Source organism: Podarcis vaucheri (assembly GCF_965113315.1).
Source record: "Podarcis vaucheri genome assembly, chromosome: 14".
NCBI lineage: Eukaryota > Metazoa > Chordata > Lepidosauria > Squamata > Lacertidae > Podarcis > Podarcis vaucheri.
In genome coordinates this window covers 37,549,788-37,575,411 of record NC_138752.1, presented here as the reverse complement: position 1 = coordinate 37,575,411, position 25,624 = coordinate 37,549,788, and the positions used below count along the sequence as shown (strand labels likewise).

General features: G+C 49.1%; 2 protein-coding genes across 4 annotated transcripts in view; one reads left to right on the top strand and one right to left on the bottom strand.

Moving 5' to 3' along the window:
* Positions 1–25,624, top strand: part of ABCA3 (ATP binding cassette subfamily A member 3) — a 272,379-nt gene that overhangs the window by 82,190 nt on the left and 164,565 nt on the right. For 2 of the 3 annotated variants that reach the window (XM_082199036.1, XM_082199037.1), the window contains exons 25-31: positions 109–243; positions 1,701–1,895; positions 2,701–2,888; positions 3,312–3,482; positions 3,792–3,979; positions 4,664–4,737; positions 8,744–15,275. In XM_082199036.1, the coding sequence (XP_082055162.1) occupies positions 109–243; positions 1,701–1,895; positions 2,701–2,888; positions 3,312–3,482; positions 3,792–3,979; positions 4,664–4,737; positions 8,744–8,875 (1,083 nt within the window). In that variant the 3' untranslated portion in view covers positions 8,876–15,275. Of the gene's footprint in view, positions 1–108; positions 244–1,700; positions 1,896–2,700; positions 2,889–3,311; positions 3,483–3,791; positions 3,980–4,663; positions 4,738–8,743; positions 15,276–25,624 lie in introns of those variants that run through there. The other variant, XR_014213589.1, reaches the window with a different exon arrangement.
* MCRIP2 (MAPK regulated corepressor interacting protein 2) lies at positions 16,100–25,460 on the bottom strand. The gene is made up of 5 exons (XM_082199254.1): positions 25,010–25,460; positions 24,578–24,671; positions 19,038–19,165; positions 17,586–17,687; positions 16,100–16,561 (listed from the first exon to the last, which is right to left on the bottom strand). The coding sequence occupies exons 1-5, from the start codon at positions 25,062–25,064 to the stop codon at positions 16,491–16,493; spliced, it is 450 nt and encodes a 149-aa protein (XP_082055380.1). The 5' UTR covers positions 25,065–25,460; the 3' UTR covers positions 16,100–16,490.

The following is a 25,624-nucleotide window of genomic DNA, read 5'->3' as shown; positions in this document are numbered from 1 at the left end:
GCTTAGTATTGTGTGTGAACCAGGCTAATTACTTTTTCAGCTGCGCCAGAATCTTGCATTACTGCAGTATGCTCATCGTCTACATTCTGTTGGCTTTTTCTACAACAGGTAATGCTGCTGAACAGAGTCCCCGTCCTTCCAGAAGACCGGGATGTTGCAGATGAGAGGAAGAAGGTTTTGGAGTCACCAACAGCATCCCTTTCATCATTGAACAGTCCCTTAGTCATCAAGGAGCTTACCAAGGTAAACTTCTGACCCTCCTATGTGGTTTCTAAAGCTTAGCCTCTCTTTGAAGACATTATTATTATTATATTGGGAGTACGGCTCCCAGTACGTTTCCGAGCACAATTCAAAGTGTTGGTGCTGACCTTTAAAGCCCTAAACGGCCTCAGTCCAGTATACCTGAAGGAGCGTCTCCACCTCCATCGTTCTACCCGGACACTGAGGTCCAGCACCGAGGGCCTTCTGGCGGTTCCCTCACTGCGAGAAGCCAAGTTACAGGGAACCAGGCAGAGGGCCTTCTCGGTAGTGGCGCCCTCCCTGTGGAACGCCCTCCCACCAGATGTCAAAGAGAACAACAACTACCAGACTTTTAGACGACATCTGAAGGCAGCCCTGTTTAGGGAAGCTTTTAATGTTTGATGTATCACAGTATTTTAATATTCTTTTGGAAGCCGCCCAGAGTGGCTGGGGAAACCCAGCCAGATGGGCGGGGTATAAATAATAAATTATTATTATTATTATTATTATTATTATTATTTAATTTTTATACCTCTTACATGCCAAAATGGCTTCTAAGCAGTTTACCAATATAAAATCGATTGTACTATGCTATACACCAGGCTTCCTCAAACTCGGCCCTCCAGATGTTTTGAGACTACAGTTCCTATCATCCCTGACCACTGGTCCTGCTAGCTAGGGATCATGGGAGTTGTAGGCCAAAAACATCTGGAGGGCTGAGTTTGAAGAAGCCTGCTGTACACAATAAAACAAACCAGTTAAAAAGCGTAGCAATAAAAATAGCTTAAAACAATTAAGTCAGGAAGTTCAAATTCAGAGGAATGCTTTCCTGAAAAGAGTGTATTCAGGAGCCAGCAGAATCCCAATACCAGTGGGGGCCTCTTGAACAGGGAGGGCATTCTGCAACACTGGTCCTGTCAGTGAAAAAGCCCAACACCATGTGTGTTAAATGTGCTTTAAAGGTATGGTGTGTGACCAAAGGTTTGGTATGTGACCAAATCAGACCATTTTTAAGGTTGTAAGACTAGCCAGGCCCCAACAACCACAACATGACCACTATTCTCATTTATTTATACTCCCAGTTGGAGGCAATGTGAGGTGATTATTTGCTGGTGTGCCCTCTACCCTCCCCTCACTTTTCTAGATTGTAGGAGTCTTGTCCTCCCAACTTCTGGAGGAAGCCCCTCTGGAGGAAGTGGGGAGATAACAGTGGAGATTGATCCACTAGGGCAATTGGGGCACTGCCCCACCAACTTCAGCCACCTCCCACCACTTCCCCACCCAGCTTCTTCCAATCAAGGGGTGGCTCTTCCTGTTACTCCACCTGCTGTTGGTCTCCCTGCCTTCCACCCTACCAGTCCCAGTGGGCACCAGTCACACGAGTTATGGCATCACTTCTTTGGGAGGAATGAGGAGGAGCCATCTTGCAACCCAGCAGTTTGTTTGTTTTGCTCTTCCAGGTGTACAGCAACAGGGACTCATGCCTGGCCGTGGACAGAATATCCTTGGCAGTCAACAAAGGCGAGTGTTTCGGTCTTCTTGGCTTCAACGGGGCAGGGAAGACTACCACCTTCAAGATGCTGACAGGGGATGAGAGCATCACATCGGGAGACGCCTATGTGGATGGGCACAGCATCCTGGCCAACATCAAAAAGGTAAGGGTTGAAACAATAGGAAGAGCCCTGCTGGATCAGGCTAAAGACTTTGTCTCAATTCAGCATCCTGTCATCAAAGTGGCCTCTGAGATGCCTCTGGGAAACCCACAAGCCTGGCATGAGAGAGCCAGTGTGGGTTAGAGAGATGGGCTACAATCTCCACTCTGCCATGAAGCTCACTGGGTAGAGTCACAGCCTCTCACACTAACCTATCTCACAGTGTTATTGTGGGGATCAAATGAGGAGGGCAAGGCCATGTATGCCACCTTGAATGGGGGCGGCGAGGTAGTATGTAAATGCGATAGATAAATAAATACAATGAGCGCATTAGCACTCTCCCTACTTGTGATCCCTGGAAACTGGTATTTAGAGGCATATTGCCTCAGACAGTGAAAGCAGAACAAGGCCGCCATGGCTAGAAACCATTGATAAGTCTTATTCTCCATGAATTTGTCCAGTCGTTTTTTCCAAGTTGTTGGTTGTCACTTCTGTTCTGCAGCTCCTTCTGCTTTATACAAACAAACTGGATTCCTTACTTTTATTTGTCGCCAGACCGGACCCCCTCCAAACCCTGGAACCAACCCTATAGTCGCTGGTGGGTGCCAGGCTCTGTGGCCTCCCTGTTTCACATTCAGGGCTTCTCTCTTAGAAGCTCAGATTAACAGAAGCAAACTGGAGCAGCCTGGATCACCTTCATCAAGTGCAGGTCCAGAAGAGGCCGTTTTGGGTTTGGTGGGGCACTGAAACCATCAATAGGGAGGTTGCCGGGCAATTCTGTTGACTTTGGTCTGTCGTTTACATTCAGGTCCAGCAGCGGATTGGCTACTGCCCTCAGTTTGATGCCCTTTTGGATCACATGACCGGGAGGGAGACCTTGAGCATGTACGCCCGGCTGCGAGGGATCCCCGAGCGCTACATTGGCAGCTGTGTGGAGAACATGCTCCGAGGCCTGCTCTTAGAGCCACATGCGAACAAGCTCATCAGGACGTACAGGTGAGGCAGAGAGATGCTGGCCTCCAAAGCTCAGCCCCCTGCCGTGGGTCCAGTCCAGAGAGTCCTCACCACACAGTTGTACAGGCACCAGGTTGACCCACCCCTGAGCTGGAGAGCTTTCCTCTCGCTCTTGTGCACTTTCTGTTCGTTTCAGAGAGGCTTGTGCAGGAGAACTTCTCAAGGGAATGTGCCCCCCCGGGACAAGAGTTGCTTGCCTCCCACCCCCTGTTCCTCCTCATGCAGCTGCTTGTTAAAAAAAAACGAGAGAAGGGGGAATCCTAGCTGCCGATTCAAAGATTCATTTAGTGTCTCGCCCCAAGTCCATTGTTAATGGGTAAATTGTGGGTGAAGGCGGCCGTGGCAGAACGATCCCTTGATGGCTTTGTAACAGGCAAAGTCCATTGATACCTTCTCCTTCCACAGTGGCGGCAACAAGCGGAAACTGAGCGCGGGGATAGCCCTGATTGGTGGCCCCCCTGTCATCTTCCTGGATGAGCCCTCCACCGGCATGGATCCTGTTGCCAGGCGCCTACTGTGGGATGCAGTTGCCAGGACGCGGGAGTGCGGGAAGTCCATCATTATCACTTCACACAGGTTGGGACCATTTTCTTAGCCTGCACTAGCATGGTGGGAAGGGAAGGGGTATCGAGGGAGAAAAAGGGCAGTGCTTATTCAACCCACTGAAAATTAATGAAAGACAGTTTGGGCTCCAGTACACCTATTATTTCAGAAATCTCCTCTATCACATCTTCCCCAAATCTGTATGCATGTTTGCACGACCACTGCATGTTCCATGGCTTGTATGTTGGTTTTAATGTAATTTGGTTTGAGTTACTTTTGGGGTTTTCTTTTTTTTAAAAAATGGTGACTATAAATAATTATATCCTTGTCTCCTTTCAACAGCATGGAAGAATGTGAGGCTTTGTGCACCCGGCTGGCCATCATGGTGAATGGGCAGTTCAAATGCCTGGGGAGCCCACAGCACCTGAAGAGCAAATTTGGCAGTGGGTACACCCTGCTGGCAAAAACCCACAGCGATGATGAGGACAACCTTCAGGCCTTCAAAACATTTGTGGAGAAGACTTTCCCAGGTACGTACAGACAAGCTCGTGAGGACCTGAATCATAATAATTAGGGTACCGGGGAAATTAAGCAATTCTCTTTTTTTTATGTAGTCAAATGGGTTTTAGTCAAGCAATCAGTTGACTTTGTACAAATTTTACTATACAAATGTGTTTGAATTTGCATATGTATTTGCATACATTTGCATGTGACTTAAGTGATTCTGAAGCAAGATGAAGCACATGCGTCTCATAACCAACACTGACTTAGAAGAGGGCATTCTCTCTATTGTGTGAGAGAAGGGGAGATGCCTTCATCCATTTTTAAGAAAGGTTTACAATATATAAATAGCAAATGCAGTAAAGAATGCTTAAGCATATGGTATTAAAGAAATGATTGAATGTAGATTAATTGCCCATTTTCAGATGGAGCTACTGTGTGTGTGTGTGTGTGTGTGTGTGTGTGTGTGTGTGTAAGCAGTTTGTATGTGCTTTATATTAAATATATATTTAAAAATTGAATGCCAGTGGCTGGGAATCACAGGTGGGCAGAGTGCTGCTCTGAGCAGGTCCTTCCTGCTGGCTTTCCATTGAGTCATCAGCTTAGCCACTGTGAAAACAAGATGTGGGACTGCATGGGCCATTGGCCCGATCCCAGCAGGAATTTTCTGGTGTTATTATGCTGGCTATATATCTCTGCTTCTCCTCTTCCAGGGAGCATCCTGAAGCATGAACATCAGAGCATGGTCCATTATCACCTCACCAACAAGAACCTCAGCTGGGCACAGGTAAGGGCTGAAGGTGGGCTTGAGCAGTGGCCACTTCTGAAGGTCCACCTAAATGTCCTCCTTATTGTACATTCATGATAATTTGCAGGGGTACTCGGGGGGGCAGGTTTGCTAGACCAAAGGTGGGGAACCTTTTTGCAGCCCGAGGGCCACATTTCCACCTGGAAAAACTTCTGAGGGCCAGAAGCATTTTTCTCTGCCCTCTTGTGCTTGGGGTGGTGGTGCAGGAGATAGCATCCTCTGTAGTTGTGGGACTTCTTCATTATACAGCTCCTGACTTTTGACACTTGAGATGAATATTATTAGGTCTCAATTTCTTAAAATTTTTGTGATTGTAAGTTGCTTTCGTTGTCACCCACCCTGGGTGAAGGATATGTGAATAATAATAATAATAATAATAATAATAATAATAATAATAATATCTATCTATCTATCTACCTATCTATCATTTATTTATTTATTTATACATACATACATACATACATACATACATACATGCATGCATACATACATACATACATACCCCACCCATCTGGCTGTGTTTCCCCAGCCACTCTGGGCGGCTCCCTTGTTGTTTAGTCGTTTAGTCGTGTCCGACTCTTCGTGACCCCATGGACCAGAGCACGCCAGGCACTTCTGTCCTCCACTGCCTCCCGCAGTTTGATCAAACTCATGCTGGTAGCTTCAAGAACACCATCCAACCATCTCATTCTCTGTCGTCCCCTTCTCCTTGTGCCCTCCATCTTTCCCAACATGAGGGTCTTTTCCAGGGAGTCTTCTCTTCTCATGAGGTGGCCAAAGTATTGGAGCCTCAGCTTCACGATCTGTCCTTCCAGTGAGCGCTCAGGGCTGATTTCCTTCAGAATGGAGAGGTTTGATCTTCTTGCAGTCCATGGGACTCTCAAGAGTCTCCTCCAGCACCATAATTCAAAAGCATCAATTCTTCGGCGATCAGCCTTCTTTATGGTCCAGCTCTCACTTCCATACATCACTACTGGGAAAACCATGGCTTTTACTATACGGACCTTTGTTGGCAAGGTGATGTCTCTGCTTTTTAAGATGTTGTCTAGGTTTGCCATCGCCTTTCTCCCAAGGAGCAGGCGTCTTTTAATTTCGTGACTGCTGTCACCATCTGCACTGATCATGGAGCCCAAGAAAGTAAAATCTCTCACTGCCTCCATTTCTTCCCCTTCTATTTGCCAGGAGGTGATGGGCCCAGTGGCCATGATCTTCGTTTTTTTGATGTTGAGCTTCAGACCATATTTTGCGCTCTCCTCTTTCACCCTCATTAAAAGGTTCTTTAATTCCTCTTCACTTTCTGCCATCAAGGTTGTGTCATCTGCATATCTGAGGTTGTTGATATTTCTTCCGGCAATCTTAATTCCGGCTTGGGATTCATCCAGCCCAGCCTTTCGCATGATGAATTCTGCATATAAGTTAAATAAGCAGGGAGACAATATACAGCCTTGCCGTACTCCTTTCCCAATTTGGAACCAATCAGTTGTTCCATATCCAGTTCTAACTGTAGCTTCTTGTCCCACATAGAGATTTCTCAGGAGACAGATGAGGTGATCAGGCACTCCCATTTCTTTAAGAACTTGCCATAGTTTGCTGTGGTCAACACAGTCAAAGGCTTTTGCATAGTCAATGAAGCAGAAGTAGATGTCTTTCTGGAACTCTCTAGCTTTCTCCATTATCCAGCGCATGTTTGCAATTTGGTCTCTGGTTCCTCTGCCTCTTCTAAATCCAGCTTGCACTTCTGGGAGTTCTCGGTCCACATACTGCTTGAGCCTTCCTTGTAGAATTTTAAGCATAACCTTGCTAGCGTGTGAAATGAGTGCAATTGTGCGGTAGTTGGAGCATTCTTTGGCACTGCCTTTCTTTGGGATTGGGATGTAGACTGATCTTGGCGGCTCCCTACAGAATATTAAAAATAGAATCAAACATTAAAAACTTTCCATGACATCTGATGGGAGGGCATTCCACAGGGCGGGCGCCACTACTGAGAAGGCCCTCTGCCTGGTTCCCTGTAGCTTCACTTCTCACAGTTAGGGAACCAATAGAAGACCCTTGGAGCTGGACCTCAGTGTCAGGGCAGAACAATGGGGGTGGAGACGCTCCTTCTGGTATACTGGGCTGAGGCCGTTTAGGGCTTTAAAGGTCAGCACCAACAGTTTGAATTGTGCTTGGAAACATACTGGGAGCCAATGTAGGTCTTACAGGACCGATGTCATATGGTCTTGGTGGCTGCTTCCAGTCACCAGTCTAGCTGCCGCATTCTGCATTAGTTGGAGTTTCCAGGTCACCTTCAAAGTTAGCCCCATGTAGAGTGCATTGCAGTAGTCCAAGTGGGAGATAACTAGAGCATGCACCACTCTGGCGAGACAGTCTGTAGGCAGGTAGGGTCTCCACCTGCATACCAGATGGAATTGAACTATGCCTCCATGGACAGCTGTGAGTCCAAAATGACTCCCAGGCTGCACACCTACTTTTGTCTTGTCAGGATTCAGCCTCAATCTGTTAGCTGCCATCCATCCTCCAGCCAGACACTCACACAGGATCTTCACCTCCTTCACTGGTTCTGATTTAAAAGAAAGGTAGAGTTGGGTATCATCCGCATACAGATGAACACCCAGCCCCAACCCCCTGATGATCTCTCCTAGCAGTTTCATATATACGTTAAAAAGCATGGGGGAGAGGATGGAACCCCGAGGCACCTCACAAGTGAGAGCCCAGGGTCTGAACACTCATCCCCCATCACTACTTTCTGGACATGGCCCAGGAGGAAGGAGTGGAACCACTGTATAACAGTGCTCCCAGCTCTTCTAGATGGTCCAGAAGGATGTTATGGTCGATGATATCAAAGGCCGCTGACAGATCCACCAGAAGTAGGAAACAGCTTTCACCTTTGTCCCTAGCCTGCCAGAGACCAGCACGACCAAAGCAGTTTCATTCCCATGATGAGGCCTGAATCCTGACTGAAGGGATCCAAATGGTCCACTTCTTCCAGGCGTGCCTGGAGTTGTTCAGTAACCACTCATGCAATCACCTTGCCCAAGAATGGAAGATTTGAGACTGGGCAATAATTGGCCATATTGGCCGAGTCCAAAGATGTTTTTTTAAGAAGCAGTTTAATGACCACCTCTTGCTGTGGGTCTGGGAAGGCTTCGTCACAGAGGGAAGCATTCACCACCCTGCAGAGCCCATCACTCAGCTATTCCTGGCTCTCTTTTATGAGCCAGAATGGGCAAGGATTGGTTTCACTCATCCAGGCAGCCTGTCCACATCCTCAAGAGGTAAAATATTGGAATTGATTCCATGCAACTTGACTAGACAGGACTCTAGCACTCTCCCACCCCGGCCCTGCTCTCTACCTCCTTCCGAATCTGAGCGACTTTATCTGCAAAAAACTTTGCAAAATAATTGCAGGACATCTTGGGGTCCTTACTGGGCCCTGATGGCAAAGGTGGTTCCATTAGATTGCAAACCACCTGAAAGAGTCTCCTGCTGCTGTTTTCTGCAGATGCAATAGAGGCGGTGAAGAAGGTCCTTTTCACCGTCGCTATTGCCACTTGGTAGGCTTGACGTTCAGCTCTAACCTGTGTCTGGTCTGATTCAGAATGAGTTTTCCACCACCAGTGCTCTAGCCGTCTCAGCAATTGTTTCATCACCCTTAGCCCTGGAGAAAACCACGGGGCTATCCAGGCTCCATGCAGTTGGAGAGGGCGCTTCGGAGCCAGACAGTTGATAGTTCTGGTTAACTCCGCATTCCAGCGGGCCACCAGGGAATCAGCTGAAAGACCACCAAAACATCCGCTACCATGTTATGGATGTTGCAGTAAGAATAGATCATAGTAAGAGGAGGCGCTGGCTTGTTCTTGGGGAGAAGGGAAGATCTTGGAAAAGCAACTCAAGGCCTCTTACAAACCTTTCAAAAGCGCTGCTTGAAGGAAGGTGCTTCCCTCCTCAGCCTCTCACCAAGATTTTGCTGTCTCTTTTCTCCCAGGTGTTCGGGGCACTAGAGAAAGCCAAAGAGAAGTACTTCATGGAGGATTATTCCGTCAGCCAAATCTCCTTGGAGCAAGTCTTCATGAGCTTCACCCGTTTCCAGCACTACACAGAGGATCAAGGGAAATGAGGCGGAGCCCCTCTGCCTGCTCCGCACGGACTGACCCTGCTGCCTATACATAGTATATATAGAGACAGTAATTTATATTATCAGCCATGTCTTCAACAATGCATCAAAAGGACAGACATTCTCAACGAAGCGGGGGGGGGGGCAGGCGAGATCTCCTGCTCTCCGCAGTGCCGGGATCAAGAGGAAGAGCATGCATGATGTGTGCGTGTGTGTCATGGTGTACGTCCGCATGTGGCGAGGCATGGGAAAGAGCAGCAAAGGGCTGCATCTCAAGGCAGCACAGCCAGCCTGTGGGTCTTAACTAGCTCTCCCTCCGCCTTTAAGCCAACCAGAGAGGACAGTGTTGCACCACCACGCAGGTAATGCACTCCTGGTGCTGGGATGACTGGTGGACCCTGTCTTTTGCATCCTCTCCTCCAGGACTTCCACTGGGTCAACATCTATGTCATTGGCCCAGTGTGCCTCTGCAAATGAGGCACTGGCAACGCACACGTCTGTCTGTCTGCAGCCCATGTCTGTATGAGGAAACAAAACGTCCCCGTGTGGCGTATCCGTCCAGCCCGACTTCCTTTTCGCCACTCGCTTTCCTCAGGTGGAGCCGGGGGCGGGGGGGAGAGATAATGCATTTTGCTTTTCAGACAACTGTGAGGCTGAGTTTAGCATAGTAGGAATCCCGCGGGCACCACCCTTGCACATTCTTTCATCCGTGTCACTAACCTTAAATGTTCATGGAGAATCTCCTTCGAGGTGGTTTTGCTGTAGTTTAGAGCAATGTTCTTCAACCTTTGGTCATCCCCAGATGTTGTTTGCTTATGCTTCCTATCACCTGCAGGGATATGAGCAAGCTGGAAGATGAGTAGAGAAGGACAGCCAAGATGATAAAGATACCAAGCCTTACGAGGAACGGTTGTGAGAGGTTGTGGGTAGGTTTAGCCAGGATAAGAGGAAAGGGAGAGGAGATATGACAGCCACCTTCAAATATCTAAAGACAGACAGACGTGGAAGAGGGAGCAAGCTTGTTTTCTCCTGCTCCAGAGGGTAGAACTCAAACCAATGGATCCAAATTACAAAAAAAGAGATTCTGACTAAGAACTTTCTGGCAGTAAGAGCTTATTCAGCTACTTCAGAAGGTGCTGGGCTCTCTGGAGGTTTTTAAACAGAGGTTGGATGGCCATCTGTCAGGGATGATTGAGTTGTAACTCGATGACCCTTTGGGTTCCTTCCAACTCTACAATTCTTCAAATCTATGATCCCTAACCATTAGTTAAGCTGGCTGGGGATGGTGGGAGGCAGAGTCCAGCACCATCTGGGGACCAAAGGCTGAAGAGAACTGATTTAGAGAACTAGCCAAAAGCTTCCATCAGCCACGGATCATGGGAGAGTTCTCTGCTGTATGAAATCCTAGCCAATTGCAAAGAAGTGGAACTGCCACTTGGCAACCTGTCATTTTGTCTGTGTATGCTCCAGGACCAACTAATCATGTGCTCTGTTACGGCTTGATTCTGGACCCAGGTGGGGACATTGTTCTGCACTTTTGGGGTTTGTAGCAGCCAAGTCAGCCTTGCAGAAGCGGAGGCTGTCGTCAGGTGGAAGCATCTCCGTGTCCTCCTCCTCCTCTGAAATCTGGAAAGAATAGGCCGTGAAGGTGTTGGTGACAGGAGTCCACTTATATTAAGGTGCTCTGCTGGAACCAGGGCTTTTGAATCCCTCCAAGAAGTTGGAGTGAGGAGGAAGTTCACGCCCAGTTTCAAGGTGCTCACCTGCACTGTAGGATATGTTCTGTTGTAGTGCTGCTTTTGTCTCAACAAATGACCAGGATGTGTTCCCACTTAGGGCCAGCTCAGCCCTTGGTTCCCCAGAATGAAGGATGTTCCCAATGCAGGGCAGGGGAATCCTGAGACTCTCCAAATGCCTCTTCGACCCCAGTTCCCATCATCCCAAAACCGTTGGCCATGCAGGCAGGAGGTGATGGGAGCTGCAGCCCAAGAACATTAGGAAGACAGGCTCCCCATGGCAGCCTTATCACCTCTGTTAGGGTGAGTTAGCACATTCCCCTTGGGGGGAAAAATGAGAGAAATCCCACCATGTCATAGCAGACATTATTGTGGTCCCTTGCTTTTCCCACATGGGGGCGCCTTATAGAAATCACCATGTTAAAACCTGCCTTTTGTATTGCATTGAGGAAAGATTAAGGAACAGAGTGGAGGGTCCTAGCAAGGGGTTATTCTGCTTGTCCAAATGGGGAACTCTGGAGACTAGCGTTTTGTAGGGCCAGGTGTGTTGCAGCCCAAGTGCCCATCCCGGCAAAAAAATAAATAAAAATCCTGCCTTAGATAAATGTGGGCCTAACTGCATGCACCTGTCAAGACTTGAACAGCACCTGCTAACTAAGCATCTGCTCTGCACTGAGCCCTCTGTATGCTGCTTGCTAGAGCACCAAAAAAACAAAACCCACCCAAATCTGCAGCTCCAAGTTGGGCAGAGGGGAACCCAGCAAAAAAACAACAACAAACCCTTCCATTTTGTCCCTCCTTTAATGCATCCTATTTTTGCAAAGGCAATGATGGCAGTTGCAGTGCTCAAGGTTTTAATGAGACTCAGAGATTGTCAGCAGATCAGGCAGGAAGTGGCCTAGTTCTTCATTCCCAGGCCCTCTAGCAAGTCCACCAACCCTTAGCCATTGGCTAGTCCTTGTTGGGTTCATGCATTTCCTTGCACCTGCAGCCGAGTAAAATTTGATATCCGGAAGAGAATTCCACATCTGCAGAATCCTTCATTTGCATTACCATAAAACAACGTTTTGATCCCTTAGTGCTCCAGAAATAAGCTTGGGAATGCAGTTGAAATACCAGAAGACGTGTGACGGGCTATGCAGCCCCCCCCAGTTCTGAGGGGGTGATGTTTCTAGTGCTCTTCATAATTTGTCCCTGCACATGGCTTAGCAGAAGTGGAATGAAATAGGCAAACGTAGGCATGTTAATGTAATACATCTAGATGTTTTAGCTATGCCTGTCATTGGAGCAGAATCTGGGTCTTTTAGGCACACAGTGGTCCATCTGCCCCCGTTCTCCTTATACAGGGAATTCCATGGAGGGGATGGCCATGATTCCTAATCATGTTTGGTGCCAGAAAACTACTCCTTCAAACTACACTACTTAAGGCAGTTGTGCACTTGCCTTCAGTTGGCTTAAAAACTGACAACTGCCTGAATGGGTTCTTCAGGCCAAGGAGAATTGGACCCCTCTTGATATGGACGTGTGTATTGCCAATCTTTGAGGAGCTAGCCATCTGCATACTGGTTAGCTGACCCTGGAGTGGAAGCAATCAGGTTTCTGGAGGTGGAAAAGAGGGAGGAGCCAGTACTTTATTCTGGGGTTACTTTGTGCTTGTAGTTGTTTGTCAACGGGTTGCACTGTAGGACCAGTATGAAGATGGTCTGTGCTCTAAAAAGTGTGTATCTGCAGACCAACATCGCTGGTTGTGATTGTATCAGATTGCTTAAAGAGTTGGAACACAGAGGGCTAATTTTGCCACTCAACAGCCTTGTGTATGGCATTGTGGATTGTTGTTTTCAAAACTTCTCATGGCCACCTCATTGCCCTTTTAATAACTGTGATGTCATGTGGCCACAATTTTAAACAGAGGTTGGATGGCCATCTGTCATGGATGCTTTAGCTGAGATTTCCTGCATTGCAGGGGTTTGGACTGGATGACCCTTGGGGTCCCTTCCAACTGTACAATTTTATAATTCTATTATTATCTAAATAAGAGTTCTGGTTGCTGCGTCCCACAAAAGGCTATCCTAGTACTGGGAAAGGTGCAGAAACGGGGGTGAGATTATCACGGTGTGATTAGAACACTTCCCTGCATCAGGTTGGCCACCAGGGCTCTTCAGAATAACCCAACTATGCATTTTCCAAGGGGTGCCTTTGGGTCACCCCCGGGCGCAAGTCGAACCGCCCTAGGTGCATCCAAGAGTTCTGTGCATTGTGTGCATCGTTTGCTTAGCCTCTTCCATGTGGCAGAAACCCAGTCCTATGATGTCTGTGAGCAAATGGGATGGTGTGGGGGAGCTAGTCAGTCCTTTCTATCACCACCCCTGCCTTTGGCTTACTCAAGAAAGGCGCTTCAAACTACTTATTTCAGGTGGTGCATGTTCCTTGTTGTCTTCCTTTTTAAGAGTGTATTAGTGGTGTCCTTTTTTTGTCCATTTCCGTGTTCAATCACATTCCGTCCAGTTTGGCCAAGGCCAGCCTAAGGTGGCACTCCTCCTAGTGAACCCAGGCACAGTCCACCAAGAGGTTCTCCTGCACAAGCCGTGGCTCGCATACACAACGTATGTTTTAAAATGCGTTGCTTCCCTCCAGGAATCCTGGGAGCTGTAGTTTAATCCTCATGGAGCTACAATTCTCAGCAACTGCTGTTCCCCAGATCCTTTGGGGAAAGCCATGCTCTTTAAATGTATGGGGTTGTTGTGGCCTCTCTTGACATGGAGATGCTCAGTCCACCTGTCTTATCCCCCACTCCACCGTCCTAGGAAGCATTAGAAATATACCAGAAGCGGCAGCCACACCACCTAACCTAGACAGGGCCAACACCAGGTTCAGCTGCTCATTACTTGGTGCAGGCCTTAGCTGAAATTTGCAAGGTTCACTGGTGGAGAAGCAGCTCCCCTTTCGCAGGGAGAGCCAGTAGAGGACTGTGCAGGTGCTTTTTTGCTCCGTTGCCTTCCTTCCCTCCTGGGCCCCTGGGCCTTTTTTCGCACACACCCCCAGGTGCTTTCTGGCGAACAAAAGAGTTGCAAAGCCAAAGGGAAACTCTGATCTGCTTCGTGCAGATTGGAGAACAGCCTTTGCTCTTAATAAGGGCTGATCCACTTTCAGAACTGCTTCAGGTTTTTACAGGCACTCAACACTGGCTTTTCTAGGCAACAGCGGGGGTTGCTTCATTTGGGCAAACTGGGCGCTGCCTCGTCAACTTCTGCCAAGCTCCAGCTGCCAGCCTTCTTACTTCATCCAGCCCAGCAAGGTGGCACAGCCTGCCAGCTTCCTCCTCCTCCTCCGTCTCAGTGTTGGTCCTTCTAGAACTCTGCAAGGAGGAGGATGGGGACAAAACTAGAATGCCTGTCCTTGCCTCTGGCTCCCCCTACTGTTGGGCTCTCTGCCTTCTGCCCTACCAGCCCCAATGGGCTGCAACCACCACTATTTATAAGCATGTGGCAGTCACCCACCAGGTCCTCTGAACAGTGGATATTTGCCAGGGAGCTGGTGCATCGAACGGATGCAAGTCTTCAAGTGTTATGTGGAATGTACCTTTTATGGAGGGGGTGGGTTCACTCTTGCTTGGTCCACCTTTTGCTTTACCATACACTAAACTCTGCAGCTGTTCCCCTCCCCTGGGACCCCCCTGCTTGTCCATCCACATGGGATCTAGATCTGTGGTTCTTTAAACCTCCCGTGGTTTCTTGAGGAACCTTATTCAGTAGGCCTTCCTCAGTGAGCTCACTAATGGCAAACAGGCTTCCTTGGAAGGTGGCTCACCTGCTATTAGCAATATCCCTGTGCTACCACAGAGGGCTTTGAGGTGTTGAGTTTCTCCCTTTTTTATTTCATTGGTTCTGCCCCTGCACATCACAGTTGCTGTGAAAGGCAGCAGAACCCTGAAATAAATGAGTAAAGCAGAGGGTGGGGGGTGTCCCCCTTGTGTTCCCAGGTATGCACTCAGTTACTTCACAGGGGCAGTGGTGAGGCTTCCATGCAAGCAGACTGGTTCCCTGGGGATCGGGAGTTTTGACAACCACTGCTTTAGATGTCTAGAGACTGTAAAATAGTCACAGTTTTGTTGTTTTCAGTACTTTGACCTACACAGCAAATCCCTTCGTCTTGCACAAGTCACTGCATTTTTGCACAATTGTATGTGTGTGTGTTTATGGATCCAGTTTGTGCTCTGAAATTTCTCAGGTCTGTTATTGCACCAACCCCCCAAACACAATGTACTGAAATGTTTTTGCTGCAAAGGCAAATGGAACCAGCGGAGATCGCCTCTTGCTGCTTTTGGTCACACGACAACAGTGGCAAACTGAGCACTAATCAAAACCACGAAAGCCACCCATTAGCTATTGCATCCTCCCAATGTATATGCCCCTTTTCTTCCCCACCCCCATATTTCACTTTTTATTTGTGTTGGTTGTGTGTGTGTGTGTGCGCGCGCCTGCCTATGAAAATACATTTTTAAACACTAAGGAGGATACAGGGACTTCTGAAAGGGAGGGGTGCAGGGTTAGTCCATGTCTCAGACATGTGAGTGTGTGTCCATCTGCTCTTCAATGGCTCTTATGTACTGCAGTCAGTTGTAGTGGTGACATTTTCCCCCATCTCAAAAAATAAACTGGATTTTCAAAGTAGTGACTCTGCATTTTTCCCCTGTCATGGTAGATGGAGGGGGGTATGTATCTGTTTGTGCGCACACATGCATGCACACCCACATCCCAGAGAGTGTAACATACTTAGCAGGTGTGTGTGCTGTGCATAACTACATGGCGTCAGCTGCTGCTCTGCGAAAATCATAGCTCAGCTCTGCTGAGTTTGGAGGCAGGAATGCCTCTGAATACCAGTTATTGGAAACCAGCAGAAGGTGAGAGCTCTCTTGTGCTCAAACGCTGCTTGAGGCATCTGGTGGGCCACTGTGAGAACAGGGTGGTGGGCTACATGGGCCTGATGTTCTTAAATAGAACAATACCCAAGAACATAGAAACTATCCTCTCCTGAGCTAAAACTTGAAGCAAGAGCAGGACTTTGCACTCTGTGTTGTTCCTGCCTAAGCACTTGTATTACCTCCCAACATGCATGGGGGGGGGTGTTGGATGACGTACAGAGTGAAAAGCAACAATACTGTCAGAAGAGATAGCTCAGTTGGTTAGAACATGGTGCTGATAACGCCAAGGTTGCAGGTTCAATCCCCCGTATGGGACAGCTGCATATTCCTGCATTGCAGGCGGGTTGGACTACACGATCCTACATCCCTGCCTTGACCAAACGGCAGTGCAACACTTAGCAGCTGAGGCAAAAGCAAACTTGAATTCCCCTGCGCCACCAGCTCCCCCCTGCCCTTCATCTGCCAGCCAGCAGAACACCACCAGCAAAGGCTTTTGTAATCGTTTCCTTTTTTGCAGGAGTGGCGTCCTTGGCCCGCTCCCAGCCATAATTCCTCCCCACGCAATATGGCCTTGTTCCACTGGCACATTGGTGCTTTTATTGAGAATGCAGTCTTGGCTTTACAGGGCAGCGCTGGCTTTCCAGAGGGTGCCAGCTCCAAGTGGGAGTAGGACAGGGTTGCCAGACCCTCCCCTAAGCCTCCCCCCCAAACCCACGTTGCCATGGCACTTCCAGACATTCAGTCTGTCTGAATCTTCCGGTGGGAAAAAAAATCCAGAGCTTCTAAGGAAGCAGTTCGCTGTCGGTCGCTCTCCTTCCTGCCCCCAAAAGTGGGCTCCAGGGTGGGACTGCCAAGGGATTCCCCATTTTCTCTCTCTTTTCTCTTTGCTTGGACGGGTGCATATTTTCCTTACGGTAAATTTAAAACTTTTTTTGTTTTAAGCTTTCTGCATAACCCCTTGTTAAGATCCGTTCTCGATTTTTGCCAGGAACTGTTGGGCCCACCAGTCCTCAAGGTCTATGGGCACAAAATCTGGAAAAAAAGAAGATTGGGTCCATTTAAGAGCACGCGCAGAACAAAAATCTGCCTGCAAAATCTGAAGGATTAGGCTAAGGAAATATCAAAACTACAGCTTCTCAAATAATTTAGTTTCTTTTGTTTAGTAGAGTCAAACTCAAAATGGCCACGGAAATTAAAACCAATATAAAGTTCAGTCATCCCTTGGTTGTTGAACACCCTGGAACTTGGACGTTTTGGCTCCCAAACACCACAAACTCAGAAGTGACAGTTCCGGTTTGTGAACATTCTTTTGGAACCCGAATGTCAGACAGGCTTTTGCGGCTTCTGATTGGCTGTAGGAGCTTCCTGCAGCCAATCAGAAGCTGTGATTTTGTTTTCAAACATTTTGAAATTTGAACGGACTTCTGGAACGGATTCCATTTGACTTCCAAGGTACGACTGTATATACATTAAAATGCTGTAGAACACAACCTGCCCACAGAAAGAAGGCACTTATTTTACATCCATCAACCCAATTACTATGCTAGAAACAGGAGACTGGGGGCTTCTCCAGCCTGGAGGGATTTTTGTGGGTGTATTCTGCAATATGTATTCATCACAATAATAGTTCAAAGACCAGGGTAAAGAGGTGCAATAATCCTGGTAACCATTTCCAGAGGGGTTGTTTGTTTAACAACCAATCCCTCTTCACAGGGAAGTCTGGGAACTGTGGTCCTGGAAGGGGACCAGGGGGGTCTCCTTGCAATATGTCTTAGTGAACTGAGTAGGGATTCACTAGAATATAGATGCAAATATGGCATTTTACCACTAAACAGTGGCTCTTCTAAGTATTCTGGGATGGGGGAAAGGGTGCGGGCAAGGGAAGAAAGCTGAGAATTATTTTACAGCTTGGATTTTTTAACCTGAGCTGGGGAAGGATCTAGGGGCTTGTAAAGATGGCCTCTTGGTTCTGGGGATCTGACTGACATCTCTTGTGTATCCCACGGCACTTGATTCCATGCCACTCCTTGAAGGCAGGCCACACGCACTTACTTACCTTTCAATTCAGGGCCAGGTGTTTTTTCTGTGTATTGCACTGGACCAGATCTGCTGTCCCCTTGCTGGACTCCATCCAGCTGCTGCTGCACCTGTTGCCAGGCTGGAGGGTGGGAGAGAGGAGGGCACATGAGGAGAGAAGGACACTCCAAAGCAGCAAACCTCATGGAGGCCCCATTTTCTGGCTGACAAGAACTTGAGCTGCTGACGCCTTTCCTGAAGAAGGCTTTGGCCCCTTTGCAGGCCAAAGACTATGTAGCTTTCAGTGGGGAACCAGATCCGGCCTATGGGCCAGATCCTTATCACCCTTTGCCTGTAGATCAAGTTTGACAGGTGGGTGGGGCTGCTAACCTGTCAATCACATGATGTCACAGTAATGTCAGACAGTGGTGGCTAATACCCATTGGGACTGGGAGGGCATTAGCCCAAAAGTAGATGGAGCTAATAATAGGCAGGCATAGCCAACTAATTCTAGATTTGTCCCTATCCTTCCCGCTGAGTTTTACAAAGGCAACACTGAATCTAAGCAGGAGGAGACTGACAGCAAGTGCCACCCTCTGGACCGGTTGGAAAGAAGGAAACAGGAGGTAGAGGCCGGCTGAAAGCAGGCTGATGCTGGCGGGAGCAGTGCCCCACTTGACCTAATGAACTGACCTTCACTAACATCTGCCGGCTTGTTTTCTTATCCCAGGACTCGTCCAGACTTCCACTTGTCTTGCCACTTTCCTCTGGGGAAACCTGCTCTCTACCGCTGAATCGGAGCAAACGCCAATCAGGTTTCCCGCTTATTAACATTTGCTCCAATTCAGCGGTAAAGAGTGGGTTTTCCCAGGGAACGTGGTGGGGGCAGACACATGCTTTCTAGGCACAGGAAAAGAAGTGTAGACAAATCCTTATAATCTAAGGCTTAGACCCACTGGGTGGGTGGGGAGAAAGGAAGGCAACACCTGTTGAATTTCCTCTTTCAAAAAAATCTATTTACATTTTTTTAAAAAAATCTGCAGACACACGTTAAATGTCACATATAGTTTTGACCGTAGGCATGATGGTATGAGGACCCTGAACTCCTTTACACCAGATCTCCTTAGACCAAGCTGCCATAGATGGGTGATGAGGGCCATTTACCTATTCAGGGCCACTGACCAATAGGAAAAGGGAGTCTGGGTGTGGCCAGAGGCAGAGGTGGGCAGAGCTTGCAGTTTTGCAGGGTTGCTTTTGTCTCTGGCACGGGCACAACCACAAAGTGGAAGAGGAACCAGTTCCCAGAAGGAAGAATCCAGAGAGCAACAGACAGCCCACATTGACTGGTGAGACTAAGGGCCCTGTGAAATGAAGCCAACCACTGCCGATCCCAAACCCCACACCTAGACAGAAGCATCTCCATCCAAGCTGTAAGGAAAACAAGCACAGGTTAAAAACCTTGTTCCTGGGCTCAACAGAGCAGCTCACCTACCTTCGTACACGAACCGAACATTTTCTTCATGTGCCACGGTGTAGTTTTCCTCTGTGGCCAACGTAGGGGGGGTCATGAGTGGGGGTCTCTTGCCATTTACCCTGTTGAACACGAGCTTTGGAGCTGGGCTGCCAAAACAGAGGCAGAGAATGTTATTCTTCCACAGTCATCATTGTTGTTATTATTCAACCCTTCAAAGCAAAGCATTTGCCAAAAGATGTACAGTGAGGAAACCAGACACACCTCAAATACTACATTTGTTTATTATTATTATTATTATTATTATTATTATTATTATTATTATTATTATTATTAGACTTGTTATGTCTCCCAAGTGACTGACACATTAAAGACATAAATCTAAGTATATAATGCAATAAAATCAGAACAAACAACCCCCACAGGAAACTTAAAGGTAAAGGTAAAGGTACCCCTGCCCGAACGGGCCAGTCTTGACAGACTGTGGGGTTTGTGCGCCCATCTCACATCTATTGGCCGGGGGCCAGCGCTGTCCGGGGACACTTCCGGGTCACGTGGCCAGCGTGACATCGCTGCTCTGGCGAGCCAGAGCCGCACACGGAACGCCGTTTACCTTCCCGCTGGTAAGCGGTACCTATTTATCTACTTGCCCCCCGGGGTGCTTTCGAACTGCTAGGTGGGCAGGCGCTGGGACCGAGCAGCGGGAGCGCACCCCGCCGCGGGGATTCGAACCGCCGACCTTTCGATCGGCAAGCCCTAGGCGTTGAGGCTTTAGCCCACAGCGCCACCCGCGTCCCCATACGTCCTGCCAGGAAACTTGGCAGGATGCTAATAACAAACCAACATCATCTCAGTCTGTCAAAAGGCCTGGTGTTAAAAAGATGTCAGTGAAGTTGCCAGGTGGACCTCGCTGGGGAGAGCATTCCACAGAAGGGAAGCCACAACTAGAATGGCCCTTGCCGCTTGTCACCAGTCCCTGTGCCTCCCTTGGAGGGGGACCCTGCTTGTGGTGCTTCCCTGCTCTGCAGTATTTTCTTTCTCCCCAGCTAGGAGAGATTATGTCTTTGTCCACTGCCCAAATAAGGCAGCTGTACAGGAGGATTTGACACCTCCTGTAAGGCTGTTGCTGAGAACAGCAGCCCTGCAACCTGCCCATGGTGAGGGAAGGCAACGCACAATATGTTTATAACACTCCATCTCAGGTGCCCAATAAAAATGGTTTTATTGTTCAGTAAACTGCTGGGCTTACAAGGCAATACCTGGCCTGGCACCTACCGTAATACTTGCTCGAGGGCAATCAGAGCATCTTGGCTATGGGCGGAGGTGGGTGAGTTATCAATTCTTCAAAAAGATCAGCCGCAGAATAGATTTCTATGGGAACCCTGGTGATTGCCCCGGGCATTGGGCTCAAGGAAGTGCTGGGTTGGGGTTGGGGTGGGGTTCCTGCCATGAGCTATTATATTCAACTATCCACTCAGCTGCCGAGGAAAAAAATAGTGCAATCTGCTCACCCAGCATGAATAAATCAAAGATCTACAGATCGCTGCTTGCAAATTTTACAGGGATAAATTGTGTATGTAAAGCAGGGCACTGAAGATTTGAAGCAAGGAACAAATAGGTGTGCCAAGGGCATGTAGTGTCTTGAATCCTGGACTAGGAGCTGGCAGACCAGGGTTCAAACCTCCCCTTGCTGGGAATAGTCTCTGGGCCTGACCTACCTTACAGAGTTGTTGTGAGAATGGAAGGGGAAGTGGGGAGAGCCCTTGTATCCTGAAACTGAAGTTGATTTGATAAGGGAACCTTAACAATGTGACGGAATAAGGAATTTGCCAGGCTCCTCCACATAACCCATTTATTATGTTTTCATCCTGATCTGCTTCCACAAAGCTTATGCAGTGGTCAAACTACATCCAGTCTTTATTGACTGTCTATTCTCATTTGCTTTTGGGGTGGTTATATGGCAATGGTCATTCAGCCCACTCTGCTTGTACAGTGGTTTAGGTCTTCCCATTAGTCATTTGTTCACCCCACACTTTTCAATGCATTGCCCCATCACTTTCCTGACTGCAAAAGGCCTGTTTATAAAAATAGGACTTTGCAGTGCTTTAACTGAGCAAACCTTAAACTTATGGCCTGCAACTGAATCCCTGCTGCAAAATCCTAATAGTCTGGAGGCCACCCAAGTTTTCCCCAGCTCATACAAAAAAAAACCAGAATGTCATACAAGGAAACTCGTTGATTTAATATTTTTAAAGAAAGAGCTGTCTTTGTGTTCAAGAACGTACTATATCAAGGATGCAATGCTTAACATCTTCCAAATCCATTAGTTCTCTAGATCAGGAGACCGCAGCCGTGACCTGATTATCCCCAGGCCAAATCCAGCAGTCCCCCAAAATGGAGCAATTGCCATGTTCCTTGCTTTTCCTTCCATGCCCAATTCACTCTCTCTCCCAAATGTTAGGTGCATGGGGAGCAGGGAAGGCTGGTGCCCACTGGGGCTCCTAGGGCAAAAGGCAGAGAGCCCAACAGTAGGGGGAGCAAGAGCCAATGAGAGGCGGAGATGAATCATTCTGGTTTGGTCCCCATTCTCCACCTCCTCGCTAAGTTCTACAAGGGCAACATTGAGACTAAAGAGGAAGGAGCTGGCAGGCAGGACCTCCCCCTGGACTGGTTGTAAGTAGGGAGGCAGGCAGGTGGGGGTGGCCAAAAGCAAACTGATCATGATGGGGGCAGGGTCCCATTTGCCCTAATGGACCAGTCTTCACTGAGGGCAAATACAGATTTGGACTCATGCTCCATGTGCCATCAGTGGAACGAACGTGTGTCAGGAAAACTGGGTGAACACACCATTGGGAAAGAGTAAAGATTATCCCCCCGTCTCATCCTATTATTTCAACATACGTTTAGGTATGGAGCAAGGATTCTAACCCCATGTTAGTGTATTTTGCATCATCATAATAATTAATCCAGAATTAACAAGCACACACTTGTGCAAGCCAAGTGGACCATGTCAGGTGAGCTGGGGGAAGCAACAGGGCTGCCAAGACACACCTCTTCATCCCCATTTCCTATGGTACAGGATTATGCCAGTCTCAAAGCTGCCAGTCTCTCTCCTCAGCTCACAGGCTATACACTCTAAATAGCGACAGTTATCGGTGAAATGGATCTATCGGACCAGGCATGTTGGCCAAATGACACAGATCCATTTACTTTTAAAAATAAACAAAAATAAGAGCCTATTTTGTTGTGAGTTGTTAATGTTGCTGCTACCTGCATTATGAAATGCAATCAACAAGGAGGATAACTGCAGTGAAGAAAGGGCCCCAGCTCAGTGGCAGAGCATCTGCTTGGCATGCAGAAGGTTGTGGGTTCAATCCTGGGCATTGCCTGGTAAGGCTGGGAGATATTCCCTGCCTGAAGTCCTGTATACACTATCAGTGTTCCTTCACAGAGTAATACAAGCTCGATCTAACTATCCATCTTGCTGGCTACTATATACAGTGGTGCCTCGCAAGACGAAAAGAATCTGTTCTGTGATTCTCTTCGTCTAGCGGTTTTTTCGTCTTGCGAAGCAAGCCCATTGACGGATTAGCAGATTAGCGCTATTAGCGGCTTTAGCGGCTTATCTGCTGATCAGATCAGCTGATAAGCGGCTTAGCGGCTTAGAAAAAGGGGGGGGGAGGAAAAAAACCAGCAGGAACTCGCAAGACATTGTCGTCTTGCGAAGCGAGCCCATAGGAAATTCGTTTTGCGAAGCACCTCCAAAACGGAAAACTCTTTCGTCTAGCGAGTTTTCCATCTTGCGAGGCATTCGTCTTGCGGGGCACCACTGTATTTGGGGAACAGTTTGTCTGTTTGTTTTCTATAGGTCGGGCTGCCTCTCAAGATATTGTTACCAAACTTGGCATGAGGGTTCCCAATGTGGGGGTGATGTCTTTGCCAACATTTGGACACCAGGCGCCATTCTGAATCAAGATGGCAGACGAAAATGTGACTTTGACATGACTTCACCCAATTTTTGATGGATCGAAACTCACAAATTAACACTATCCATTTAAAAATCAAATTTCCAGGGCTTTCTAAGAAGTTCCGAGACAGGACAGGGCTCTTTTGTGTGTCTGTGTGTGTGTATGTGTGTGTATGGTAGTGTGTGTAGCAGGAAAGTCCCGGCTCTGAGGAGTTCCTGGGTTAAATTTCAACAGTAAAAGAGGACGCCACCCTCCAGGCTAATAGAGGCAGAGTTCTCTAGTGGTTGGAGTGCCAGACCACAACTTCAGAGCCTCACCCTCCATTCCTCAAATCCTTGCTCCTCATAAAGCTCAGAGGGTTTCTGTGAAGATAACTTTCCAGTGAAGAATGAGCATGGATATAGCCAAGGGTTGGGGGCAGCTGCCCCCCCCCATCGAGCAAGACAATAGAAATACTGTACTTAACTGACCAAATCACGTTGGTTCTGCCCCCCCCCCCATCCTGGCTACACCCATGAGGGTGAGTAACAAATTTAATTATGATGGGGGAGGGGGGACAAAAATACAAATTTGCCACCTTGAGCCCCTTGGAGGAAGGGTGTGATCTAAATGTAATAGCCAACAGAATAAATAGAAACAGAGCGTGAATACGAGCTAGCTTTAAAATTAAGGGCTCACAAGATCTGTCCTACAAAACCTCGCGAGCGCACCACTTCCGCGGCTTCCTAGGGCCTTTTGCCTCCGAGGGGCCAAGGATGGAAGAGGTAAGGATCTCCTCCGCTCCAGATTCCTTCGCCGTCACCAATTCCGAAGGGGGCCCCGCTGGGCTCGGCCCAGCCCCGTCTTTGGGACCCCCTCCTTGGCCCCGCCCCCTTGCAAGGGGGTGTGTCCGCTTCCTCGGCGCTTTCCAGGGGAAAGGTCGCCCGCTGGGCACGGGCTCGCGATCGATCTGGAAACACGAGCGCGCCCCCTCCCTCTCCAGCTCCAATGACGTCGCCTCCAAACACCCCCGCCGTGGCGAAGGAGATCCCCCTCGCAGCCCAACACGTGCACGCACGTGCCAGTGGGCGTCCCCCTGCACCCAGCGGGCCCTGCGCCCACTCCCACCCGCACCGGCCCACCCCCCGACCCCCCGCCTCGCCTCTTACTCGTTTCCTACGAAAGCAGCCCGCCCTCCACGTGGGAGCCATGGGGCAAGGACAACCCCGGTAACCTTTCCACAAGGTCACCTCCCTCCCCCGTCTCTCCCCCCCCCCAAACACCGGAGGGCTGCATGGCGCGGCGATGCCCCCCCTCACGCCCCCTCCCCAAGCAAGTCGGCCCAGGCGGGATCGCAGCGATTACGCACACCCCTCCTCCTCCCCCGGGCGGCTGTCAGTGGAAGGGCCCAGCAGCAGCAGGAGGAGGAGGCGCCGCATTAAGGAGATCGCCTCGCACGCGGCGCGCAAGGTCACCGCCGCTCCGGATCGTCCTCTCCGGCCGCCCGGGCAGGATTTCCCCCACCGCTGCCCAGGCGGCCATTGGGACCCAGCTCTGGGGTCCCGTCCCTGGCTGCGCGTGGGTAGGGGAAACACAAGGACCGCCTTCGCTCACCTTGACAGAGGCCACTCGTTGAACTGTTGCTGCTGCTGCTGCCGCCGGCGGCATTTCAGGTCGGCCAGTTTGCTCTCCACCTGCTGCGTGGGACCTGCGCGGGGGAAATCGAAGCAACGTCCTTAAGGGGTGGGGGGCGCGACCTCCTGCCCAGAGGAGCCCCATCAGGCCTGGAGGGAGAGCTGAATGATCGGAGCTTACGTCCCCTCAACACACACACACACACACACACAGATCAATTTTGCAAAGGAAGGAAGTTTCCCAGAGGCACGGGCTGGGGAGGATTCCGGAGGGTCCTGCTCCCTCCTCCCTCCCTCTCAAAGCACAACCGGGTTGGCAGCGGGGGGCGGGGGGGGCGCGAGAGAGGAGTCACTTACGCACATGCAGATTCATCCCCACACATAAACGCCCACCTCCTTGTCCCGTCCTTACCTGTCCTCCGTTGGGTGGCTAACTTGCTAGGTCCCTTAGTGATGGTGTACATCATCTGCGTCTCCAAGCAGCACCAGATGACTGAAATGTGGGTCAAGGCTGGGAAAGGGGGAGCCGATCTGCCGCACGCGCGCGCCCAACTAGAATAGTTTAGTTTTGAAAAATAAAAAAGTGTGTGTCCTGCACACACAACTTTACATGGCAAGGTGTGTTTTTTTAACAAAAGCAATAATACATAATCATAATAAGGTGCCTCTGTGCGCTCTCCTTTCTCCCCCACGTTGCGCTGGTGGTGGTTCCCCCGCAAACCTTCCCAAGTGTTGTTGTTTTTGCTGCTGCTGCCGCCTGTTGCAATGGCAAAGTCTTCCCGGCTTGCCTTTGACTTTAACTTCTCGGCGGCGGCAGCTGGACGCGGCGCGGTTCTCCTTTAACTAGGCGAGTGGGAGCGCGAGCGAAGGAGGCATGCCTGCAACACGCCCTCCCGCCCATCGCGCCTCTTAAAGGCGCAGCGCGGCGCTTGGCTCAGCCTAGAGGTCTGCCGATGACGGTGCAAGAACTTTTCCAAGTCAGAGGTCCCTTTTCATGCGTTGCGCAATTGCACAGCAGGCTTTGAAA